Raw genomic sequence first — 17,653 nt, 5'->3', positions numbered from 1 at the left:
ACTGTCCCCTTCCCAGTCGGTCGATTGTGTTTTGAACATTCATATTGTACTGCCTAGCTATGGATTGTGTACCCATGACATGGGGCATCAACCTACTCAATGACACCTACAGAGCACAACTATGTGGAGTTTACACATTATCTGGATTGGCACTTATGATTTCTAGCTAACATTACACAAATCAAAGCAGTGGAGCATGTAGTGAAGCAAAACTTTTGTGGTCAAAACCATTTATCTTGGTTCGACAGGGGAGCGGGTTTGCAAAATGCTTTCATATCACGCAATTATACTATTTATAATATATTTTTTATACAGACTAGCTCAAAAATAAGTTAACATTAAAAAAATTATCCAATGGATTATGAAACTTTTTTGGTAAAAAAAAAAGTGGAGGTGCAAAATCGACCTAGCCCCGGCTTTCGACTTTGACAATCACCACATTCTTATCGGCACACTCAATAGCCTTGGTTTCCCAAATGACTGCCTAGCCTGGTTTACCAACTACTTCTCAGATAGAGTTCAGTGTGTCAAATCGGAGGGCCTGTTGTCCGGACCTCTGGCAGACTCTATGGGGGTGCCACAGGGTTCAATTCTCGGGCCGACTCTTTTCTCTGTATATATTAATGATGTCGCTCTTGCTGCTGGTGATTCTCAGATCCACCTCTACACAGACGGCACCATTCTGTATACATCTGGCCCTTCTTTGGACGCTGTGTTAACAAACCTAAACTTTCCTTCCAGACTCACATTAAGCATCTCCAATCCCCCCAAAATCTAGAATTGGTTTCCTATTTCGCAACAAAGCCTCCTTCACTCATGCTGCCAAACATACCCTCGTAAAACTGACTCTCCTACTGATCCTTCCTACTGATGACTTCGGCGATGTCATTTACAAATTAGCCTCCAACACTCTACTCAGCAAATTGGATGTAGTCTATCACAGTGCCATCCGTTTTGTCACCAATGCCCCATATATGTACTACCCACGACTGCGACCTGTATGCTCTCGTTGGCTGGCCCTAACCTACATATTCATTGCCAAACCCACTGGCTCCAGTTCATCTATAAGTCTTTGCTAGCTAAAGCCCCGCCTTATTTCAGCTCACTGGTCACCATAGCAACACCCACCCATACGACACGCTCCAACTAGGTATATTTCACTGGTCATCCCCAAATCCAACACCTCCTTTGGCCGCCTTTCCTTCCAGTTCTCTGCTGCCAATGACTGAAACGAATTGCAAAAATTACTGAAGCTGGAGACTTATATCTCCCTCTCTAACTTTAAGCATCAGCTGTCAGAGCAGCTTTACCTATCACTGTACCTGTACACAGCCCATCTGTAAATCGCACACCCAACTATCTCATCCCCATATTGTTATTTATTTATTTTTGCTCTTTTGCACCCCAGTATCTCTACTTGCACATCATCTTCTGCACATCTATCACTCCAGTGTTAATGCTAAATTGTAGTTATTTCGCCTCTATGGACTATTAATTGCCTTACCTCCCTAGTTTTACTACATTTGCACACGCCGTACATACATTTTTCTATTGTGTTATTGACTGTACGTTTCTTTATCCCGTGTGTAACTCTGTGTTGTTGGTTTTGTCGCACTGCTTTGCTTTATCTTGGCCAGATCGCAGTTGTGAGAACTTGTTCTCAACTGGCCTACCTGGTTAAATTGTTGTGTTGTCTTTATTGTCGTGATATCTGTTTGTCCTATATTTCAATTTGATTGATTTATTTTTAATCCCAGCCCCCACCCAGAAAGCCTTTTGCTTTTTTGGTAGGCCGTCATTGTAAATAAGAATTTGTTCTGAACTGACTTGCCGAGTTAAATTAAATAAAATAAATAAAATAAAATATCATATTCCTCTGTATCATATTCCCATCCATCATATTCCTCTCTATCATGTTCCTCTCCACCCTCCATCCACTCCCCTCCCCTCCCTCTTTATCCATCTCATCTCAGCGCAGCCCCTCTCCATCGGGTCGATTTGGAATTCAACATTTGAACACTCCCCAGATTTGTGAAACGTTAACATGTTGTGTTAATACAGTGTTGTACAGTATGCCTTAACAAAAATCAAACAGAGAAAACATTTTTTATTTTATTTTTAAATGCTTAGTTTTTTAATTGCATGCAAAAATACCATATCCGTCCCTCACTACTCTCTATTACCCAGTCTACTCATCCATCTTCAAGCTTTCATCCCTTCCCTGCTCTTCTATCACCGTCTCAGTTCCACCTCCAGCTGGTTCCCTCTTTTTCTTCTCCTCCAGTCTCTTCCTCTCCTCTCTCCTCATCTTTTCTCTCTTCTTCTCCTCCTTTTCTTGAATCTTTCTCTCCATCTCCAAGAACTCAGCTTGAGCTTTCTCTCTCTTTTTCAGCTCCTCAGAACACTTCTTCTCTTTCTTAATTCTGTCTTTCATCATGTCATTATGTATCTTCATCAGCCCCTCTAACCTCTTTTTCTCTGCCTTTTCCTTCTCTTTTCTTTCCTTCTCTCTCTTTTTCTGTTCGAACTTCTCCCTCTGCTTTTCAGCCTTCATGACTTTCTTCTGCTCTTTCATCTCTTTCTTCTCCCTCTTTTTTTGTTCCTCCTCCTTGTGTTTCATCTCCTTTCTCTCTTTCTCGTCATCTTTCAACTTCTTATTCAGTTTCTTATTTTTATCTTTTTCCTTCATCTTCAAAGATGGGATTTTCTGCATGTGGTTCATGAGCAGAAAGCCCACTCTTCCCAGGATGGTCTCTGCTCTCTCTGATGAAACCGTCACATTGGAGCACTTGGAATGGGCACAGTCTGCCTCTCTCTTCAATCCCTCCCTCGGGCTCACCTCCTCAGTGACGCTTCTCTCTTCACTCTCATTTTCAATGCCTATCCAATAATCCTAACAGGAAGACATTGACTCTAGATGTAAAATCGTTCCAATGTGGCACATTCAATACACAATTGAGTGATCAACATACAATGATGGCCTCATGGGGCACCCCATTAGATTTTACAATACCTATAGATGTTCCTGGGTCCATACTAAAAGTAATTCAAATGCTAACCCTAGTGAGGGGTGATGTTTTATACTATGAGCAAAGAGCAGCAGGGTTGGGGTCAATTCCATTTCAATTCCGATCAAAAGACTCTAAGATTCCAATTCTCTTCAACACATTGAATTGAAATGGAACTGACCACCATCCCTGTAAAGTAGTAGGGTGAAATACGACACCTACCTTTGCCTCTTCCAGGGTCCTGGGCCTGGGTTCCTCATCCTCTGTCCTGCATATGGAGGCTCCCACTCTAACAGGCGTCTTAGTGACAACGCAGATCAGAGGGGTGGGCGGCTCATCATTGCGGGTTGCCAGAGTTAAGTTAGCATCTGAGACCAGCTGGTGAGTGTGAGAGCAGATATCCACCTCCACAGTAGTGCCCCTCCCTTTCTGATCTGGCTGCTTGTGGTCATTGTCATGGATGCATGCCAGGCTTGGAGGAAGTGCATGGACAGGGCTTTTATCACCCATCAGTTCCTCTCTCTTGACAGTGGATGCAACTGCACATGCCTCTATGTCAACTGAGCACTCTGTGGTGTTCTCAACGGTCTCCTCTGGCTGTTTGTGGTCAATGTTGTGGGTGCGGGGCAGCATTAGAGGCAGTGCTGCAGGTGCAGGAGGACTATTATCAGTCAAAAACTCCTCTTGGAGGACAGTAGACACGGAAGCGGCTGCTTCACTGGCAACTGGACACTTGTTGGTTCCCTCTACTGCCGCCCCTGGCAGTTTGTAGTCATTGTCAAAGACTGGTGGCAGGCATGGAGGCAGCACTGAAGGAAGAATTCTAGCTGCCCATCGGTTCTCTCTCTTGACAGTGGCTGTACCTGCAGTGGCCTCTTTGGCAACTCGGTACTCAGTGGCTGAAACTGCAAGCTGGGAGGTTTCCGGGACATTGAATGAATTGCCAATGAACCGCTGAGCCAGTGGTGGGAGGGAGAAAGGATAGAATCTGTCCTCTTCCTTGATATTAGATATTGCCACTGGAGCAACTGAGACCTCAGTGGTTCCCTCTACTGTCTGCTGTGGTGGAATGGAGTCATCGTTAAAGAAGTGTGGTAGGTATCGATGCAGCATTGAGGATAGATGTGTATCTGGCGACAAGTCCTCTCTTTTACCAGCAGATACATCTGCAGTGGCCTCTGTGGAAACTGGGCACTCAGCAGGGACAAAGTAGGAGAATACAATGAACCGCTGTGCATCCTGAGCGCATATGGCCAATGGAGAGGGGGGATGCAACATGGTTGGTATAGGCCTCCGATTGGTGAAAGCCAGTGGTGGGAGGGAGTCAATACAGGGAGCCATGAACTCAGTAAGTGGACGGTTGGTCACATCTCTCACATCCTGCGGGAGAAAAGAAACAGACCTGATGAAAGTGATCACATTCAGTACATACATACTTTATGAGTGAACACTATTTACTTATACATCACATATACAGTGCCTTCGGAAAGTATTCAGACCCCTTCACTTTTTCCACATTTTGTTACCTCAGCCTTATTCTAAAATTGATTAAATCGTTTTTTTCGCTCATCAATCTACACACAATACTCCATATGGACAAAGCAAAAACAGAATAGTTTCAAATTCATTTCAAATAAAATTAATGGAAATTTACATAAGTACTTTGTTGAAGCACCTTTGGCAGTGATTACAGCATAGAATATTATTGGGTATTACTCTACAAGCTTGGCATACTTGTGTTTGGGGAGTTTCTCCCATTGTTCTCTGCAGATTCTCTCAAGCTCTGTTAGGTTGGATGGGGAGAGTTGCGGCACAACTATTTTCAGGTCTCTCCAGAGATGTTCGATCCTGTTCAAGTCCGGGCTCTGGCTGGGCCACTCAAGGACATTCAGAGACTTGTCCCAAAGTCAAGCCTGCGTTGTCTTGGCTTTGTGCTTAGGGTCGTTGTTCTGTTGTAAGGTGACCCATCGCCCCCAGTCTGAGGTCCTGAGCGCTCTGGAGCAGGTTTTCATCAAGGATCTCTCTGTGCTCCGTTCATCTTTGCCTCCTGACTAGTCTCCTAGTCCACGCCGCTGAAAAACATCCCCACCGCATGATGGTGCCACCACCGTGCTTCACCGTGCCGTAGGTGCCAGATTTCCTCCAGACGTGACGCTTGGCAATCAGGCCAAAGAGTCCAATCTTGGTTTCATCAGACCAGAGCATCTTGTTGCTCATGGTCTGAGAGTCTTTAGGTGCCTTTTAGCAAACTCCAAATGTGCCTTTTACTGAGGAGTGGCTTCCATCTGGCCACTCTACCACAAAGGCCTCATTGGTGAAGTGCTGCAGAGATGGTTGTCCTTCTGGAAGGTTCTCCTACCTCCACAGAGGAACTCTTGAGCTCTGTCAGAGTCACCATCGGGTTCTTGGTCACCTCCCTGACCAAGGCCCTTCTCCTCCGAATGCTCAGCTTGGCCGGGTGGCCAGCTCTAGGAAGAGTCTTGGTGGTTCCAAACTTCTTCAATTTAAGACTGATGGAGGCCACTGTGTTCTTGGGTACCTTCAATGCTGTAGAGATGTTTTGGTGCCCTTCCCTACATCTGTTTCTCGACACAATCCTGTCTCGGAACTCTACGGACAATTCCTTCTAACTAATGGTTTGGTATTTGCTCTGACATGCACTGTCAACTGTGGGACCTTATATAGACAGGTGTGTGCCTTTCCAAATCATATCATATCAATTTCATTTACCACCAATCAAGTTGTAGAAACATATCAAAGATGATCAATGGAAACAGGATGCACCTGAGATAAATTTCGAGACTCATAGCAAAGGGTCTGAATACTTATGTAAATAAGGTATTTCTGTTTTTAAGTTTAATACATTTTCCCCAAAAAATGTACAACAGTTTTTTTCGATTTGTCATTATGGGGTATTGTGTGTAAATTTTTTGGGATTACATTTTATTTAATCCATTTTAGAATGAGGATGTAACGTAACAACAGATGGAATAAGTAAAGGTGTCTGAATACTTTCCTAAGACACTGTATATATCTAGTGTCCTCTCAGATGCTCTTCACCAGTCTGTACCAACCCTGGGTCTTCTAGCTAACGGGTAAACTAAGTGTAAAAATAAATGCACTACACCCAGCATAACATTTGATATTTTAGACATTTAGCAGACGCTTTTGTCCAGAACGACTTACAATTAATGCATTCAACTTAAGGTAGCTAGGTGGGACAACTACATAATCCTGATATGAAGGTCTATGAGAGATCGCTTGGTCTTGTTATTTTTTTACATTTTTAAGACAAGGCAACCATAAGAACTGAGGACTATGTACATAACAATACTCAGAGACATACACAATACAACACAAGAAAAGTTACCAGACAAAATACTGTTAGCTTACGTTCAATGGCATATGGCACATTTTGCCAGTATATTGACATATATTTGATTTAATCAATATTGTTCAACAGAACTCTAGTCGAGTTTGTTAAAGTTGGTCTTGTTACCTCCTCAATCAGGCTTGGCATTTTCCTCGTCTCAAACCAAATCCTCTTCATCTCCTTCTCCTGCTCCCTCTGGATCTGTCTCACCAGAACCAACCTGGCTCCCAGCTCCATCATGTAGTCTGTCTGGATCTCCCTTTCCTTCAACTGACTCTCAGCCCTCCTCTGTGTCAGCGTTAAACCCTCCATGTCTTCCTCCTAGCTAACAATAACTCTGGAAAATACATAACGTTGTAGTAAGTGGTGTGTTACTAACCAAAGTATAATACATCTCTTTACGATGTGCTCACATTTCTTCCCCTTAACTTACAATTAAGCAAGTGACAATCCCAATCCAGAGCTGAATACGCAATAGGCCTATCTGAATTACTAGTAAATTGTTGGCTACTAGAAAAGCGACCAAGTTCAAATGAATCGATTTTGGTTGTTCCTATCATTATGTGCACAATATCCTTTATGACATCTTCATTGTGATGCAAGGCGTTGCCATTGGAGATGACAAAGCACAACATAGACTTTAAAAAATCTAACTTCATACTCTCTCTGTACCTTACTATTGAGCCTTATTCAACCCCCTCACGTAACGCCACTCCATATTGGTCCTGGTTCTCACAAACCACACTAATCACTTATATAATATCAGTCAAAAAGGTTTTTGGGGAAGAAAGTGACTCTATTTCCATCATGGACCAAACTTGTTGTACAGTTTCATCTATTTGAATCACTCCAGTCTTCTCTTTGAGTGCCTCTGAGTGCAACTCAATTTAAAAGAGGTACATATTTGGTACATATTTATTGAGATAATTGATTGCAATGTATGTTGGGGATTAACACAGAGATGGGGTTTTCTTTCATCAATAGAATGTATTTGCCATTAGGCTGGCTGACTACAACAACTGTAACATGCCATCTCAGATGTCAGGATGAACATTTTTCTCACAAAAAATTGATTTAAGCAAACTGTCTCTCGTCAATAGTTTCACTTGTCACCATGATTGCATGTCAGGCCTACTTAAAGGGTCATGTTAGTTCACAAGTCATTTGATAAGTAATTATTTTACAGAAACATAGTTATACAGTAAGTTATATTACAACCTACCTCTCAAGTAAGCAGCGTGTTCTCTTGCTAATGAAATAGGACATTAATAATATATCAGTGGTTAATTGAATCAGTCTCTTAGCACTGTTCTGTTTGTCTGTGCAACAGCTAACCTCCCAGAATCAGAATCTTGTGATGTCACAATGAAGGCCCCATTGCCATGACTACCCACAGAAGCTCTCATGTGTAATCAAATGCTGGAAACATTCATTTTTTTAGGTTTTTTTACCCATTGAGCACAGTCATACCTAATATTTATATTGAATCCATGTAACCACATTTTTAATAAAAATAAAATGCTCTACCTCATATCTGTCACGGATCCTCTGGTACTGCTGCTCATTCCGTTCACCAGCTCCGGAGGTCTACGTCGCCTTCTAGGTGTCACTGAATTGGATTCATTACCACCAACCCCGGACTGTCTTGTCGTCCAAATGGCGGCCAAATGAAGGATTGGCTTTGGGGGTGACCAGTGAGATATACCTGCTGGAGCGAGTGCTACGGGTGGGTACTGCTATGGTGACCAGTGAGCTGAGTTTAGGCTGGGCTTTACCTAGCAGAGACTTGTAGATGACCTGGAGCCAGTAGGTTTGGTGACGAGTATGAAGCGAGGGCCAGCCAACGAGAGCATACGGGTCACAGTGGTGGGTAGTGTATGAGGCTTTGGTGGCAAAATGGATGGCACTGTGACAGACTGCATCCATTTTGTTGAGTAGAGTGTGGGAGGCTATTTTGTAAATGACACCGCCGAAGTTGAGGATCGGTAGGATATTCAGTTTTACGAGGGTATGTTTGGCAGCATGAGTGAAGGGTGCTTTTGATGCGAAATAGGAAGCCGATTCTAGATTTAAATTTGGATTGGAGATGCTTAATGTGAGTCTGGAAGGAGAGTTTACAGTATAACAAGACACCTAGGTATTTGTAGTTGTACACCTATTCTAAGTCAGAACCGTTCAGAGAAGTGACGCTGGATGGGCGGGCAGGTGCGGGCAGCAATCGGTTGAAGAGCATGCATTAAGATTTACTTGCATTTATGAGCCGTTGGAGGCCACGAAAGGAGAGTTGTATGGCATTGAAACTTGTCTGGAGGTTAGTTAACACAGTGTCCAAAGAAGGGTCAGAGGTATACGGAATGGTGTCGTCTGCGTAGAGGTGGATCAAAGAATCACCAGCAGCAAGAGCGACATCATTGATATATACAGAGGAGAGACTCTGCCTGAGAATTTAACCCTGTGGCACTCCCATAGAGACTGCCAGAGGTCCGGACAACAGGTCCTCCAATTTGACACACTCCATAAAATAACTAGTTGGTGATCCAGGCGAGGAAATCGTTTGAGAAACCAAGGCCGTTGAGTCTGCCAATAAGAATGTTGTGATTAACGGAGTCAAAAGCCTTAGCCAGGTCAATGAATACAGCTGCACAGTATTGTCTCTTATCGATGGTGGTTATGATATCATTTAGGACCTTGAGCGTGGCTGAGGTGCACCTATGGCCAGCTCGGAAACCAGATTGCATAGCGGAGAAGATACGGTGGGATTCGAAATGGTCAGTGATCTGTTAACTTGGCTTTCGAAAACCTTAGAAAGGCAGGGTAGGCGCAGTGGTTAAGGGTGCGGTACTGCAGCGCCAGCTGTGCCACCAGAGACTCTGGGTTCGCGCCCAGGCTCTGTCGTAACCGGCCGCGACCGGGAGGTCCGTGGGGCGACGCACAATTGGCCTAGCGTCGTCCGGTTTAGGGAGGGTTTGGCCGGTAGGGAAATCCTTGTCTCATCGCGCACCAGCAACTCCTGTGGCGGGCCGGGCGCAGTGTGCGCTAACCAAGGTTGCCAGGTGCACGGTGTTTCCTCCGACACATTGGTGCGGCTGGCTTCCGGGTTGGATGGTGCTGTGTTAAGAAGCAGTGCGGCTTGGTTGGGTTGTGTATCGGAGGACGCATGACTTTCAACCTTCGTCTCTCCCGAGCCGGTACGGGAGTTGTAGCGATGAGACAAGATAGTAGCTACTAAACAATTCCTCCTGGCTCGATGCCCACTCTAGCCTGGCCGATACGAGGAGCTGCAATGTAGCGCACCGGGCTATGCGTGCGCACTAGGGACACTGTGAGCCTCACCGCATAACACGGTGCCTGCCCGGTCAACCTCTCTCCACGGTAAGCACGGGGAGTTGGCTGAGGTCTCCTACCTGACTTAGCCACCCCGTGTGCCCCCCCAATAATTTTTCTGGGCTGCGTCTCGTCCCTGTTGCGCTGCCGTGCTAACTCCTCATATCGCCGCCGCTCGGCTCTAGCTGCCTCCAGCTTTTCCCTGGGGCGGCGATATTCCCCAGCCTGTGCCCAGGGACCCTTACCGTCCAAAATCCCCTCCCAAGTCCAGGAGTCCATAGTGGGAAAACAGGCTGCCTAAGTATGGTTCTCAATCAGAGACAACGATTGCCAGCTGCCTCTGATTGGGAACCATACCAGGCCAAACACATAGAAATACAAAACCTAGACTACAACGCCCTGACCAAACTAAAACAGAGACATAAAAAAGGAACTAAGGTCAGGACGTGACATAGTGATACATTTTTACATCAATTTTTCCATTATTAAAGTGGCTGGAGTTGAGTCAGTATGTTGGCAGCAGCCACTCGGCGTTAGTGGTGGCTGTTTAACAGTCTGATGGACTTAAGATAGAAGTTGTTTTTCAGTCTCTCGGTCCCTGCTTTGATGCACCTGTACTGACCTCGCCTTCTGGATGATAGCGGGGTGAACAGGCAGGGGCTCGGGTGGTTGTTGTCCTTGATGATCTTTATGGCCTTCCTGTGACATCGGGTGGTGTATGTGTCCTGGAGGGCAGGCAGTTTGCCCCCGGTGATGCGTTGTGCAGACCTCACTACCCTCTGGAGAGCTTTACAGTTGTGGGCGGAGCAGTTGCCGTACCAGGCGGTGATACAGCCCGACAGGATGCTCTCGATTGTGCATCTGTAAAATTGTGTGAATGCTTTTGGTGACAAGCCACATTTCTTCAGCCTCCTGAGGTTGAAGAGGCGCTTCTGCGCCTTCTTCACCACGCTGTCTGTGTGGGTGGACCAATTCAGTTTGTCCGTGATGTGTACGCCGAGGAACTTAAAACTTATTACCCTCTCCACTACTGTCCTGTCGATGTGGATAGGGGGTTCTCCCTCTGCTATTTCCTGAAGTCCACGATCATCTCCTTTATTTTGTTGACGTTGAGTGTGAGGTTATTTTCCTGACACCGCACTCCGAGGGTCCTCACCTCCTCCCTGTAGGCCGTCTCGTCATTGTTGGTAATCAAGCATACCACAATAGTGTCGTCTGCAAACTTGATGATTGAGTTGGAGGCGTGCATGGCCACGCAGTCGTGGGTGAATAAGGAGTACAGGAGATGGCTCAGAACGCACCCTTGTGGGGCCCCAGTGTTGAGGATCAGCGGGGTCGAAATGTTGTTGCCTACCCTCACCACCTGGGGTGGCCCGTCAGGAAGTCCAGTACCCAGTTGCACAGGGCGGGGTCGAGACCCAGGGTCTCGAGCTTAATGATGAGTTTGGAGGGTACTATGGTGTTAAATGCTGAGCTGTAGTCGATGAACAGCATTCTCACATAGGTATTCCTCTTGTCCAGATGGGTTAGGGCAGTGTGCAGTGTGGTTGCGATTGCGTCGTCTGTGGACCTATTGGGGCGGTAAGCAAATTGGAGTGGGTCTAGGGTGTCAGGTAGGGTGGAGGTGATATGGTCATTGACTAGTCTCTCAAAGCACTTCATGATGATGGAAGTAGTCGTTTAGCTCAGTTACCATAGCGTTCTTGGGAACAGGAACAATGGTGGCCCTCTTGAAGCATGTGGGAACAGCAGACTGGGATAAGGTTTGATTGAATATGTCTGTAAACACACCAGCCAGCTGGTCTGCGCATGCTCTGAGGACGCGGCTGGGGATGCCGTCTGGACCTGCAGCCTTGCGAGGGTTAACATGTTTTAATGTTTTTCTCACGTCGGCTGCAGTGAAGGAGAGTCCACAGGTTTTGGTAGCGGGCCGTGTCAGTGGCACTGTATTGTCCTCAAAGTGAGCAACGAAGTTGTTTAGTCTGTCTGGGAGCAAGACATCCTTGTCCGCGACGGGGCTGGTTTTCTTTTTGTAATCCGTGATTGACTGTAGACCCTGCCACATACCTCTTGTGTCTTGAATTGCAACTCTACTTTGTCTCTATACTGACGCTTAGCTTGTTTGAATGCCTTGCAGAGGGAATAGCTACACTGTTTGTATTCGGTCATGTTTCCGGTCACCTTGCCCTGGTTAAAAGCAGGGGTTTGCGTTTTCAGTTTCGTGCAAATGCTGCCATCAATCCACGGTTTCTGGTTTGGGAATGTTTTAATAGTTTCTGTGGGTACAACATCGCTGATGCAGTTGCTAATAAACTCGCTTACCGAATCAGCGTATTTGTCAATGTTGTTGTTTGACGCAGTGCGGAACATATCCCAATCCACGTGATCGAAGCAATCTTGAAGCGTGGATCAGATTGGTCGGACCAGCATTGAACAGACCTGAGCGCGGGAGCTTCCTGTTTTAGTCTCTGTCTGTAGGCTGGAAGCAACAAAATGGAGTCGTGGTCAGCTTTTCCGAAAGGAGGGCGGGAGAGGGCCTTATATGTGTCGCGGAGGTTAGAATAACAATGATCCAGGGTTTTACCAGCCCTGGTTGCACAATCGATGTGCTGATAGAATTTAGGGAGCCTTGTTTTCAGATTAGCCTTGTTAAAATCCCCAGCTACAATGAATGCAGCCTCAGGATATGTGGTTTCCAGTTTACATAGAGTCAAATAAAGTTTGTTCAGGGCCATCGATGTGTCTGCTTGGGGGGGAATATATACTGCTGTGATTATGATTGAAGAGAATTCTCTTGGTAGATAATGCGGTCAACATTTGATTGTGAGGAATTCTAAGTCAGGTGAACAGAAGGACTTGAGTTCCTGTATATTGTTATGATCACACCACGTCTCGTTAATCATAAGGCACACCCCCCCCTCTTCTTACCAGAAAGATGCTTGTTTCTGTCAGCGCGATGTGTGAAGAAACCAGCTGGCTGTACCGACTCCGATAGCGTGTCTCGAGTGAGCCCTGTTTCTGTGAAGCAAAGGACGTCACAGTCTCTGATGTCTCTCTGGAATGCTACCCTTGCTCATCAACCTTGTTGTCAAGAGACTGGACATTGGCAAGTACTATGCTAGGGAGTGGTGTGCCCGTCTACGGAGCCTGACCTGAAGACCGCTTCGTTTGCCCTTTTTACGGCGACGTTGTTTTGGTTCACCGGCTGGGATCCGATCCATTGTCCTGGCTGGTGGGCAAAACACAGGATCCGCTTCGGGAAAGTCGTATTCCTGGTCGGAATGATGGTGAGTTGACGTTGCTCTTATATTCAGTAGTTCCTCCCGACTGTATGTAATGAAACCTAAGATTACCTGGGGTACCAATGTAAGAAATAACACGTAACAAAACAAAATACTGCATAGTTTCCTAGGAACGCGAAGCAAGAAGGCCATCTCTGTCGGCCCCGGAAGTACCAGCGCAGGTGTGTAGCAGTTTGGGTCTAGAATGTCTCCCCCTTTGAAGAGGGGGATGACAGTGGCAGCTTTCCAATCTTTGGGGATCTCAGATGATACAAAAGAGATGTTGAACAGGCTAGTAATAGAGGTTGCAACAATTTCGGAGGATAATTTTAGAAAGAGTCTAGCCTGGCTGATTTGTCCAGACTTTGCAGCTCTTTCAGAACATCAGCTATCTGGATTTGGGTGAAGGAGAAATGGGGCATGCTTGGGCAAGTTGCTGTGGGGGGTGAGGGCTGTTGACCTGGGTAGGGGTAGCCAGGTAGAAAGCATGGCCAGCCGTAGAAAAATGCTTATTGAAATTCTCAATTATCGCGGATTTATCAGTGGTGACAGTGTTTCCTAGCCTCAGTGCAGTAGGCAGCTGGGAGGAGGTGCTCTTATTCGCCATGAACTTTACAGTGTCCCAGAACTTTTGGGAGTTTGTGCTACAAGATGCACATTTCTGTTTGTAAATGCTAGCCTTTGCTTTCCTAACTGCCTGTGCATATTGGTTCCTAACTTCCCTGAAAAGTTGCATATCGCGGGCACTATTCCATGCTAATGCAGTACGCCACAGTTTTTGTGCTGGTCAAGGGCAGTCAGGTCTGGAGTGAACCAAGGGTTATATGTATTCCTGGTCCTGCATTTTTTGAATGGGGCATGCTTATTTAAGATGGTGAGGAAAGTACTTTTAAAGAATAACCAGGCATCCTCTACTGACGGAATGAGGTCAATATCCTTCCAGGATACCCGGGCTAGGTCAATTAGAAAGGGCTGCTCGCTGAAGTGTTTTAGGGAGCGTTTGACAGAGATGTGGGGTGGTCGTTTGACTGCAGACCCATTACGGACGCAGGCAATGAGGCAGTGATCGCTTAGATCCTGGTTGAAGACAGCAGAGGTGTATGAGGGTGCCCGTGTTTACGGATTTGGGGTTGTACCTGGTAGGTTCATTGATCATTTGTGTGATATCGAGGGCATCAAGCATAGATTGTAGGATGGCCGGGGTGTTAAGCATGTCCCAGTTTAGGTCACCTAACAGCACGAGCTCTGAAGATAGATGGAGGGCAATCAATTCACATATGGTGTCCAGGGCACAGCTGGAGGCAGAAGGTGGTCTATAGCTAGCAGCAACGGTGAGAGACTTGTTTCTACACCACTAGTGGAGGTTCCTTAAAAGAGGTGTGATTTTTTGGTCTGATTACAGAATATGCCAGTCACAGGTGGTTGGTGGCACCTTAATTGGGGAAAACAGGCTTGTGGTAATCGCTGGAGCAGAATAAGTGGAATGGTATCAAATACATCAAACATGGTTTCCATGTGTTTGATGCCATTACATTCGCTTCGTTCCAGCCATTATTATGAACATTCCTCCCCTTAGCAGCCTCCTGTGATGCCAGTGCTTTTTCAGGATTGCTCTCATTTTCTCTGAACACTTGGTGTACTTCATGCAGAAGACTGTTGCGTTGGTTTTCTTCTTTGGTTTAGTTTGAGTAGTTCCTCTCTTAGTGTTTGGGATATTTTTATCATTGCATCATCAAGAGTTCGTTTTGAATTTGTCTGTAATTTTCTTAGCATTGGTGTCAAAATATGACAGTTGGGCACAGATTCATTTTATCTTCCACAACTGGCCATATGATAAACCATTCTTGAGGGGAAGGGGATGCATACTGTCCGCACGTAGCAGGCTGTTGCGGTCTCTGGGCTTTGTGTATAAGTCTGTGTGTAATGCATCATTCTCTTTAATGATCCAACTCTCTTGGCTAAGACTTGAGGAGAGACTGACTGCATTACTTCTTGTTTTTTCTAAGAAATATTAATGTGTTGAAAATCCCAAATCGTTTGCATAGTCAATTTACACACAGCTCTGACACACACACGTACTCCACCAGACATGCCACCAGGGGTCTTTTCACAGTCCCTAAATCTAGAACAAATTCAAGAAAGTGTACAGTATTATGTAGAGCCATTATTGCATGGAACTTGCTCAAATGAACAGCAAACCTGGTTTAAAAAAACAGACAAAGCAGCACCTCACAACACAATGCCTCTCCCCTATTTGACCTTGATCATTTGTGTGTATGTACTGATATGTAGGCTACATGTGCCTTTTAAAAAATGTATGCAGTTCTGTCCTTGAACTAATCTAGTCTATTAATGTTCTGTATTATGTCATGTTTCATGTTCTGTGTGAACCCCTGGAAGAGTAGCTGCTACTTCATCGGGATCCAAATAAAAATGTATTCAATAACTTCCTTCCCAGCTCACAAAGACATCTTTCTCTTCCATAGGAGGATTTTAGACAGGAGGGGTGTGTCTGTTTTGTAAATGAGTGCTTCCTCAAATTGTCCCACATACAGATTCACATAGTTAGGAGCAAAGGGAGAGCCCATGGCCACACCCCAAATTTGGAGGAAAAAGTCTGACTGAAAGACAAAGTAGTTGTTGGATAATATCCGTTCAGTCTGTTGCAGGATGCATTCATTGGATGGAGCAAGGGTAGGGTCTCTCTGCTGGAGAGGTGTTGCAGCTCCCACAAGCCTTCCATATGTAGGATGTTAGTGTACAAACTCTCTACATCAAAAGTGGCCAGCAGGGTGCCTTCCTGTATCCTACCTAGGCCATCTCTCAATGAGATCATGTGACTGGTGTCTTGGTCATAAGGTGGAAGATGCTCAACCATCGGTTTGATGTGGTGGTCCACAAAAATGCAATTCCTTCTCCTTTGTCACATATTTAATTCATAATAATCGAGCGATCTGATTCTAAATCCGAATCTAAGTCTACTCAGGTTATCATAGGATTTGTGATTCTGATTGTCTTTCAGGAGGTCACCGTTATCACTTTCAACAATCCTGCAGAAGGTTTCTATGATACTAACTGATGGTGTAGGGGTTTACTAACATCTGTCTGAGCTTACTGAACTAAAATCCACAAATAGCAGTTGAGCATAGGCCTTGGGGTTCTCCAGATGTTGCGGGATGAGATGCACTATAAGAGGATTGCATCATCAGTGCCACATCGGAGCTCGTTTTTTCACCGAGTTCCCAATTGACTTGAAAGCCCGGAAGTCAAACATCAGATTTTCATTGATGGGGTTTCAAGAGAAACTCGGATCCTCTGAATTAAAAATGGTGTAAGTTTTTTTGCATAGAACGTCCTATAGGTTGATTTTGATACATTCCAATTTGGAAACTGGAGCTTATCTTTCTACGAGTTTCCATGTCAAAAATATCTGTGTTTCCGAGTTCCAAGTTGTCTTGAAAACGGCACAACTTCCGAGTTGTCTTGAACATATCATATACGCTATGCAAGTGACACATCATTTTCCAGGAAGAAGCCTTGTAGGTTTTATTCTATTGTAGGCTTTTTGAATGGTCTTCAGCGCAAAAAATAATAATAAAAGGCATCTGGCAGAAGTAAATTAATTCACAAACACAAATATAATTTTATATATACACTATGTATACAAAAGTATGTGGACACTACTTCATATTCGTGGATTTGGCTATTTCAGCCACACCTATTGCTGACAGGTGCATAAAATCGAGCATATACCCATACAATTTCCATAGACAAACTTTGGCAGAATATCCTTTGTGAAGAGCTCAGTGACTTTCAACGTGGCACCGTCATAGGATGCCACCTTTCCAAGAGGTCAGTTTGTAAAATGTCTGCCCTGTTAGCGCTGCTACTGTTAACTGTAAGTGCTCTTATTGTGGTTTGTCGAGATCGGTGTGGAAGAACTTGACTGGCCTGCAGAGAGCCCTGACCTCAACCCCATCGAACACCTTTGGGATGAATTGGAACACCGACTGCGAGCCAGGCCTAATCGCCCAACATCAGTGTTCGACCTCACCAATGCTCTTGTGGCTGAGTGGAAGCAAGTCTCCGCAGCAATGTTCCAACATCTAGTGGAAAGCCTTCCCAGAAGAGTGCAGTCTGTTATAGCAGCAAAGGGGGTACCAACTCCATATTAATGCCCATGGTTTTGGAATGAGATGTTCGACGAGCAGCTGTCCACATACTTTTGGTGATGTTGTGTACACTCTATATACACACTCACACACACTACATTGACACGCCCACACAAAACCCACACACATTCACTACATACATACATACACACACACTCACACACACACACACACACACACATAACACACACATGCATACCGACACAACATAAACACACACACACATACAAACACACACACTTTTACAGTCATTGTTTGCTGCTGCTACTCTGTTCTTTATTCTACTCTTATTATTTATCCTGATGCCTTTAAACGTTACCCTGCCTTCATATACATATCTATCTCAAATATCTCATACCACTGCACATTGATCTGGTACTGGTACTCCCTGTATATAGCTCCACATTGATCTGGTACTGGTATACCTGTATATAGCTCCACATTGATCTGGTACTCCCTGTATGTAGCTCCACGTTGTTCTGGTACTGGTACTCC

At 45.1% G+C, this 17,653-nt stretch overlaps 1 protein-coding gene across 1 annotated transcript; it reads right to left on the bottom strand.

Annotated features, from left to right (window-relative positions):
- Window positions 1-2,178: 2,178 nt before the first annotated feature.
- Window positions 2,179-6,693, bottom strand: LOC149975456 (uncharacterized). Its single transcript, XM_090208005.1, has 3 exons — window positions 6,508-6,693; window positions 3,231-4,388; window positions 2,179-2,893 (listed from the first exon to the last, which is right to left on the bottom strand). The coding sequence occupies exons 1-3, from the start codon at window positions 6,691-6,693 to the stop codon at window positions 2,189-2,191; spliced, it is 2,049 nt and encodes a 682-aa protein (XP_090064131.1). The 3' UTR covers window positions 2,179-2,188.
- Window positions 6,694-17,653: the final 10,960 nt, after the last annotated feature.

This window comes from Oncorhynchus mykiss, chromosome 18 (genome assembly GCF_057628025.1).
Source record: "Oncorhynchus mykiss isolate SJ-2025 chromosome 18, ASM5762802v1, whole genome shotgun sequence".
NCBI classification, from domain to species: Eukaryota; Metazoa; Chordata; class Actinopteri; order Salmoniformes; family Salmonidae; genus Oncorhynchus; species Oncorhynchus mykiss.
The sequence above is the reverse complement of the archived record's forward strand: the minus strand, read 5'-3'. Positions and strand labels throughout refer to the sequence as shown.

Excerpts from the sequence above, each read along its gene's own strand:
- LOC149975456 (XM_090208005.1), bottom strand. The coding sequence starts at position 6,693 with ATGGAGGGTTTAACGCTGACACAGAGGAGGGCTGAGAGTCAGTTGAAG. Across the intron at positions 4,389-6,507 it reads TGCCAAGCCTGATTGAGGAG|GATGTGAGAGATGTGACCAA; the intron begins GTAACAAGACCA and ends TTTCTCCCGCAG. Across the intron at positions 2,894-3,230 it reads GGACCCTGGAAGAGGCAAAG|GATTATTGGATAGGCATTGA; the intron begins GTAGGTGTCGTA and ends TCTTCCTGTTAG.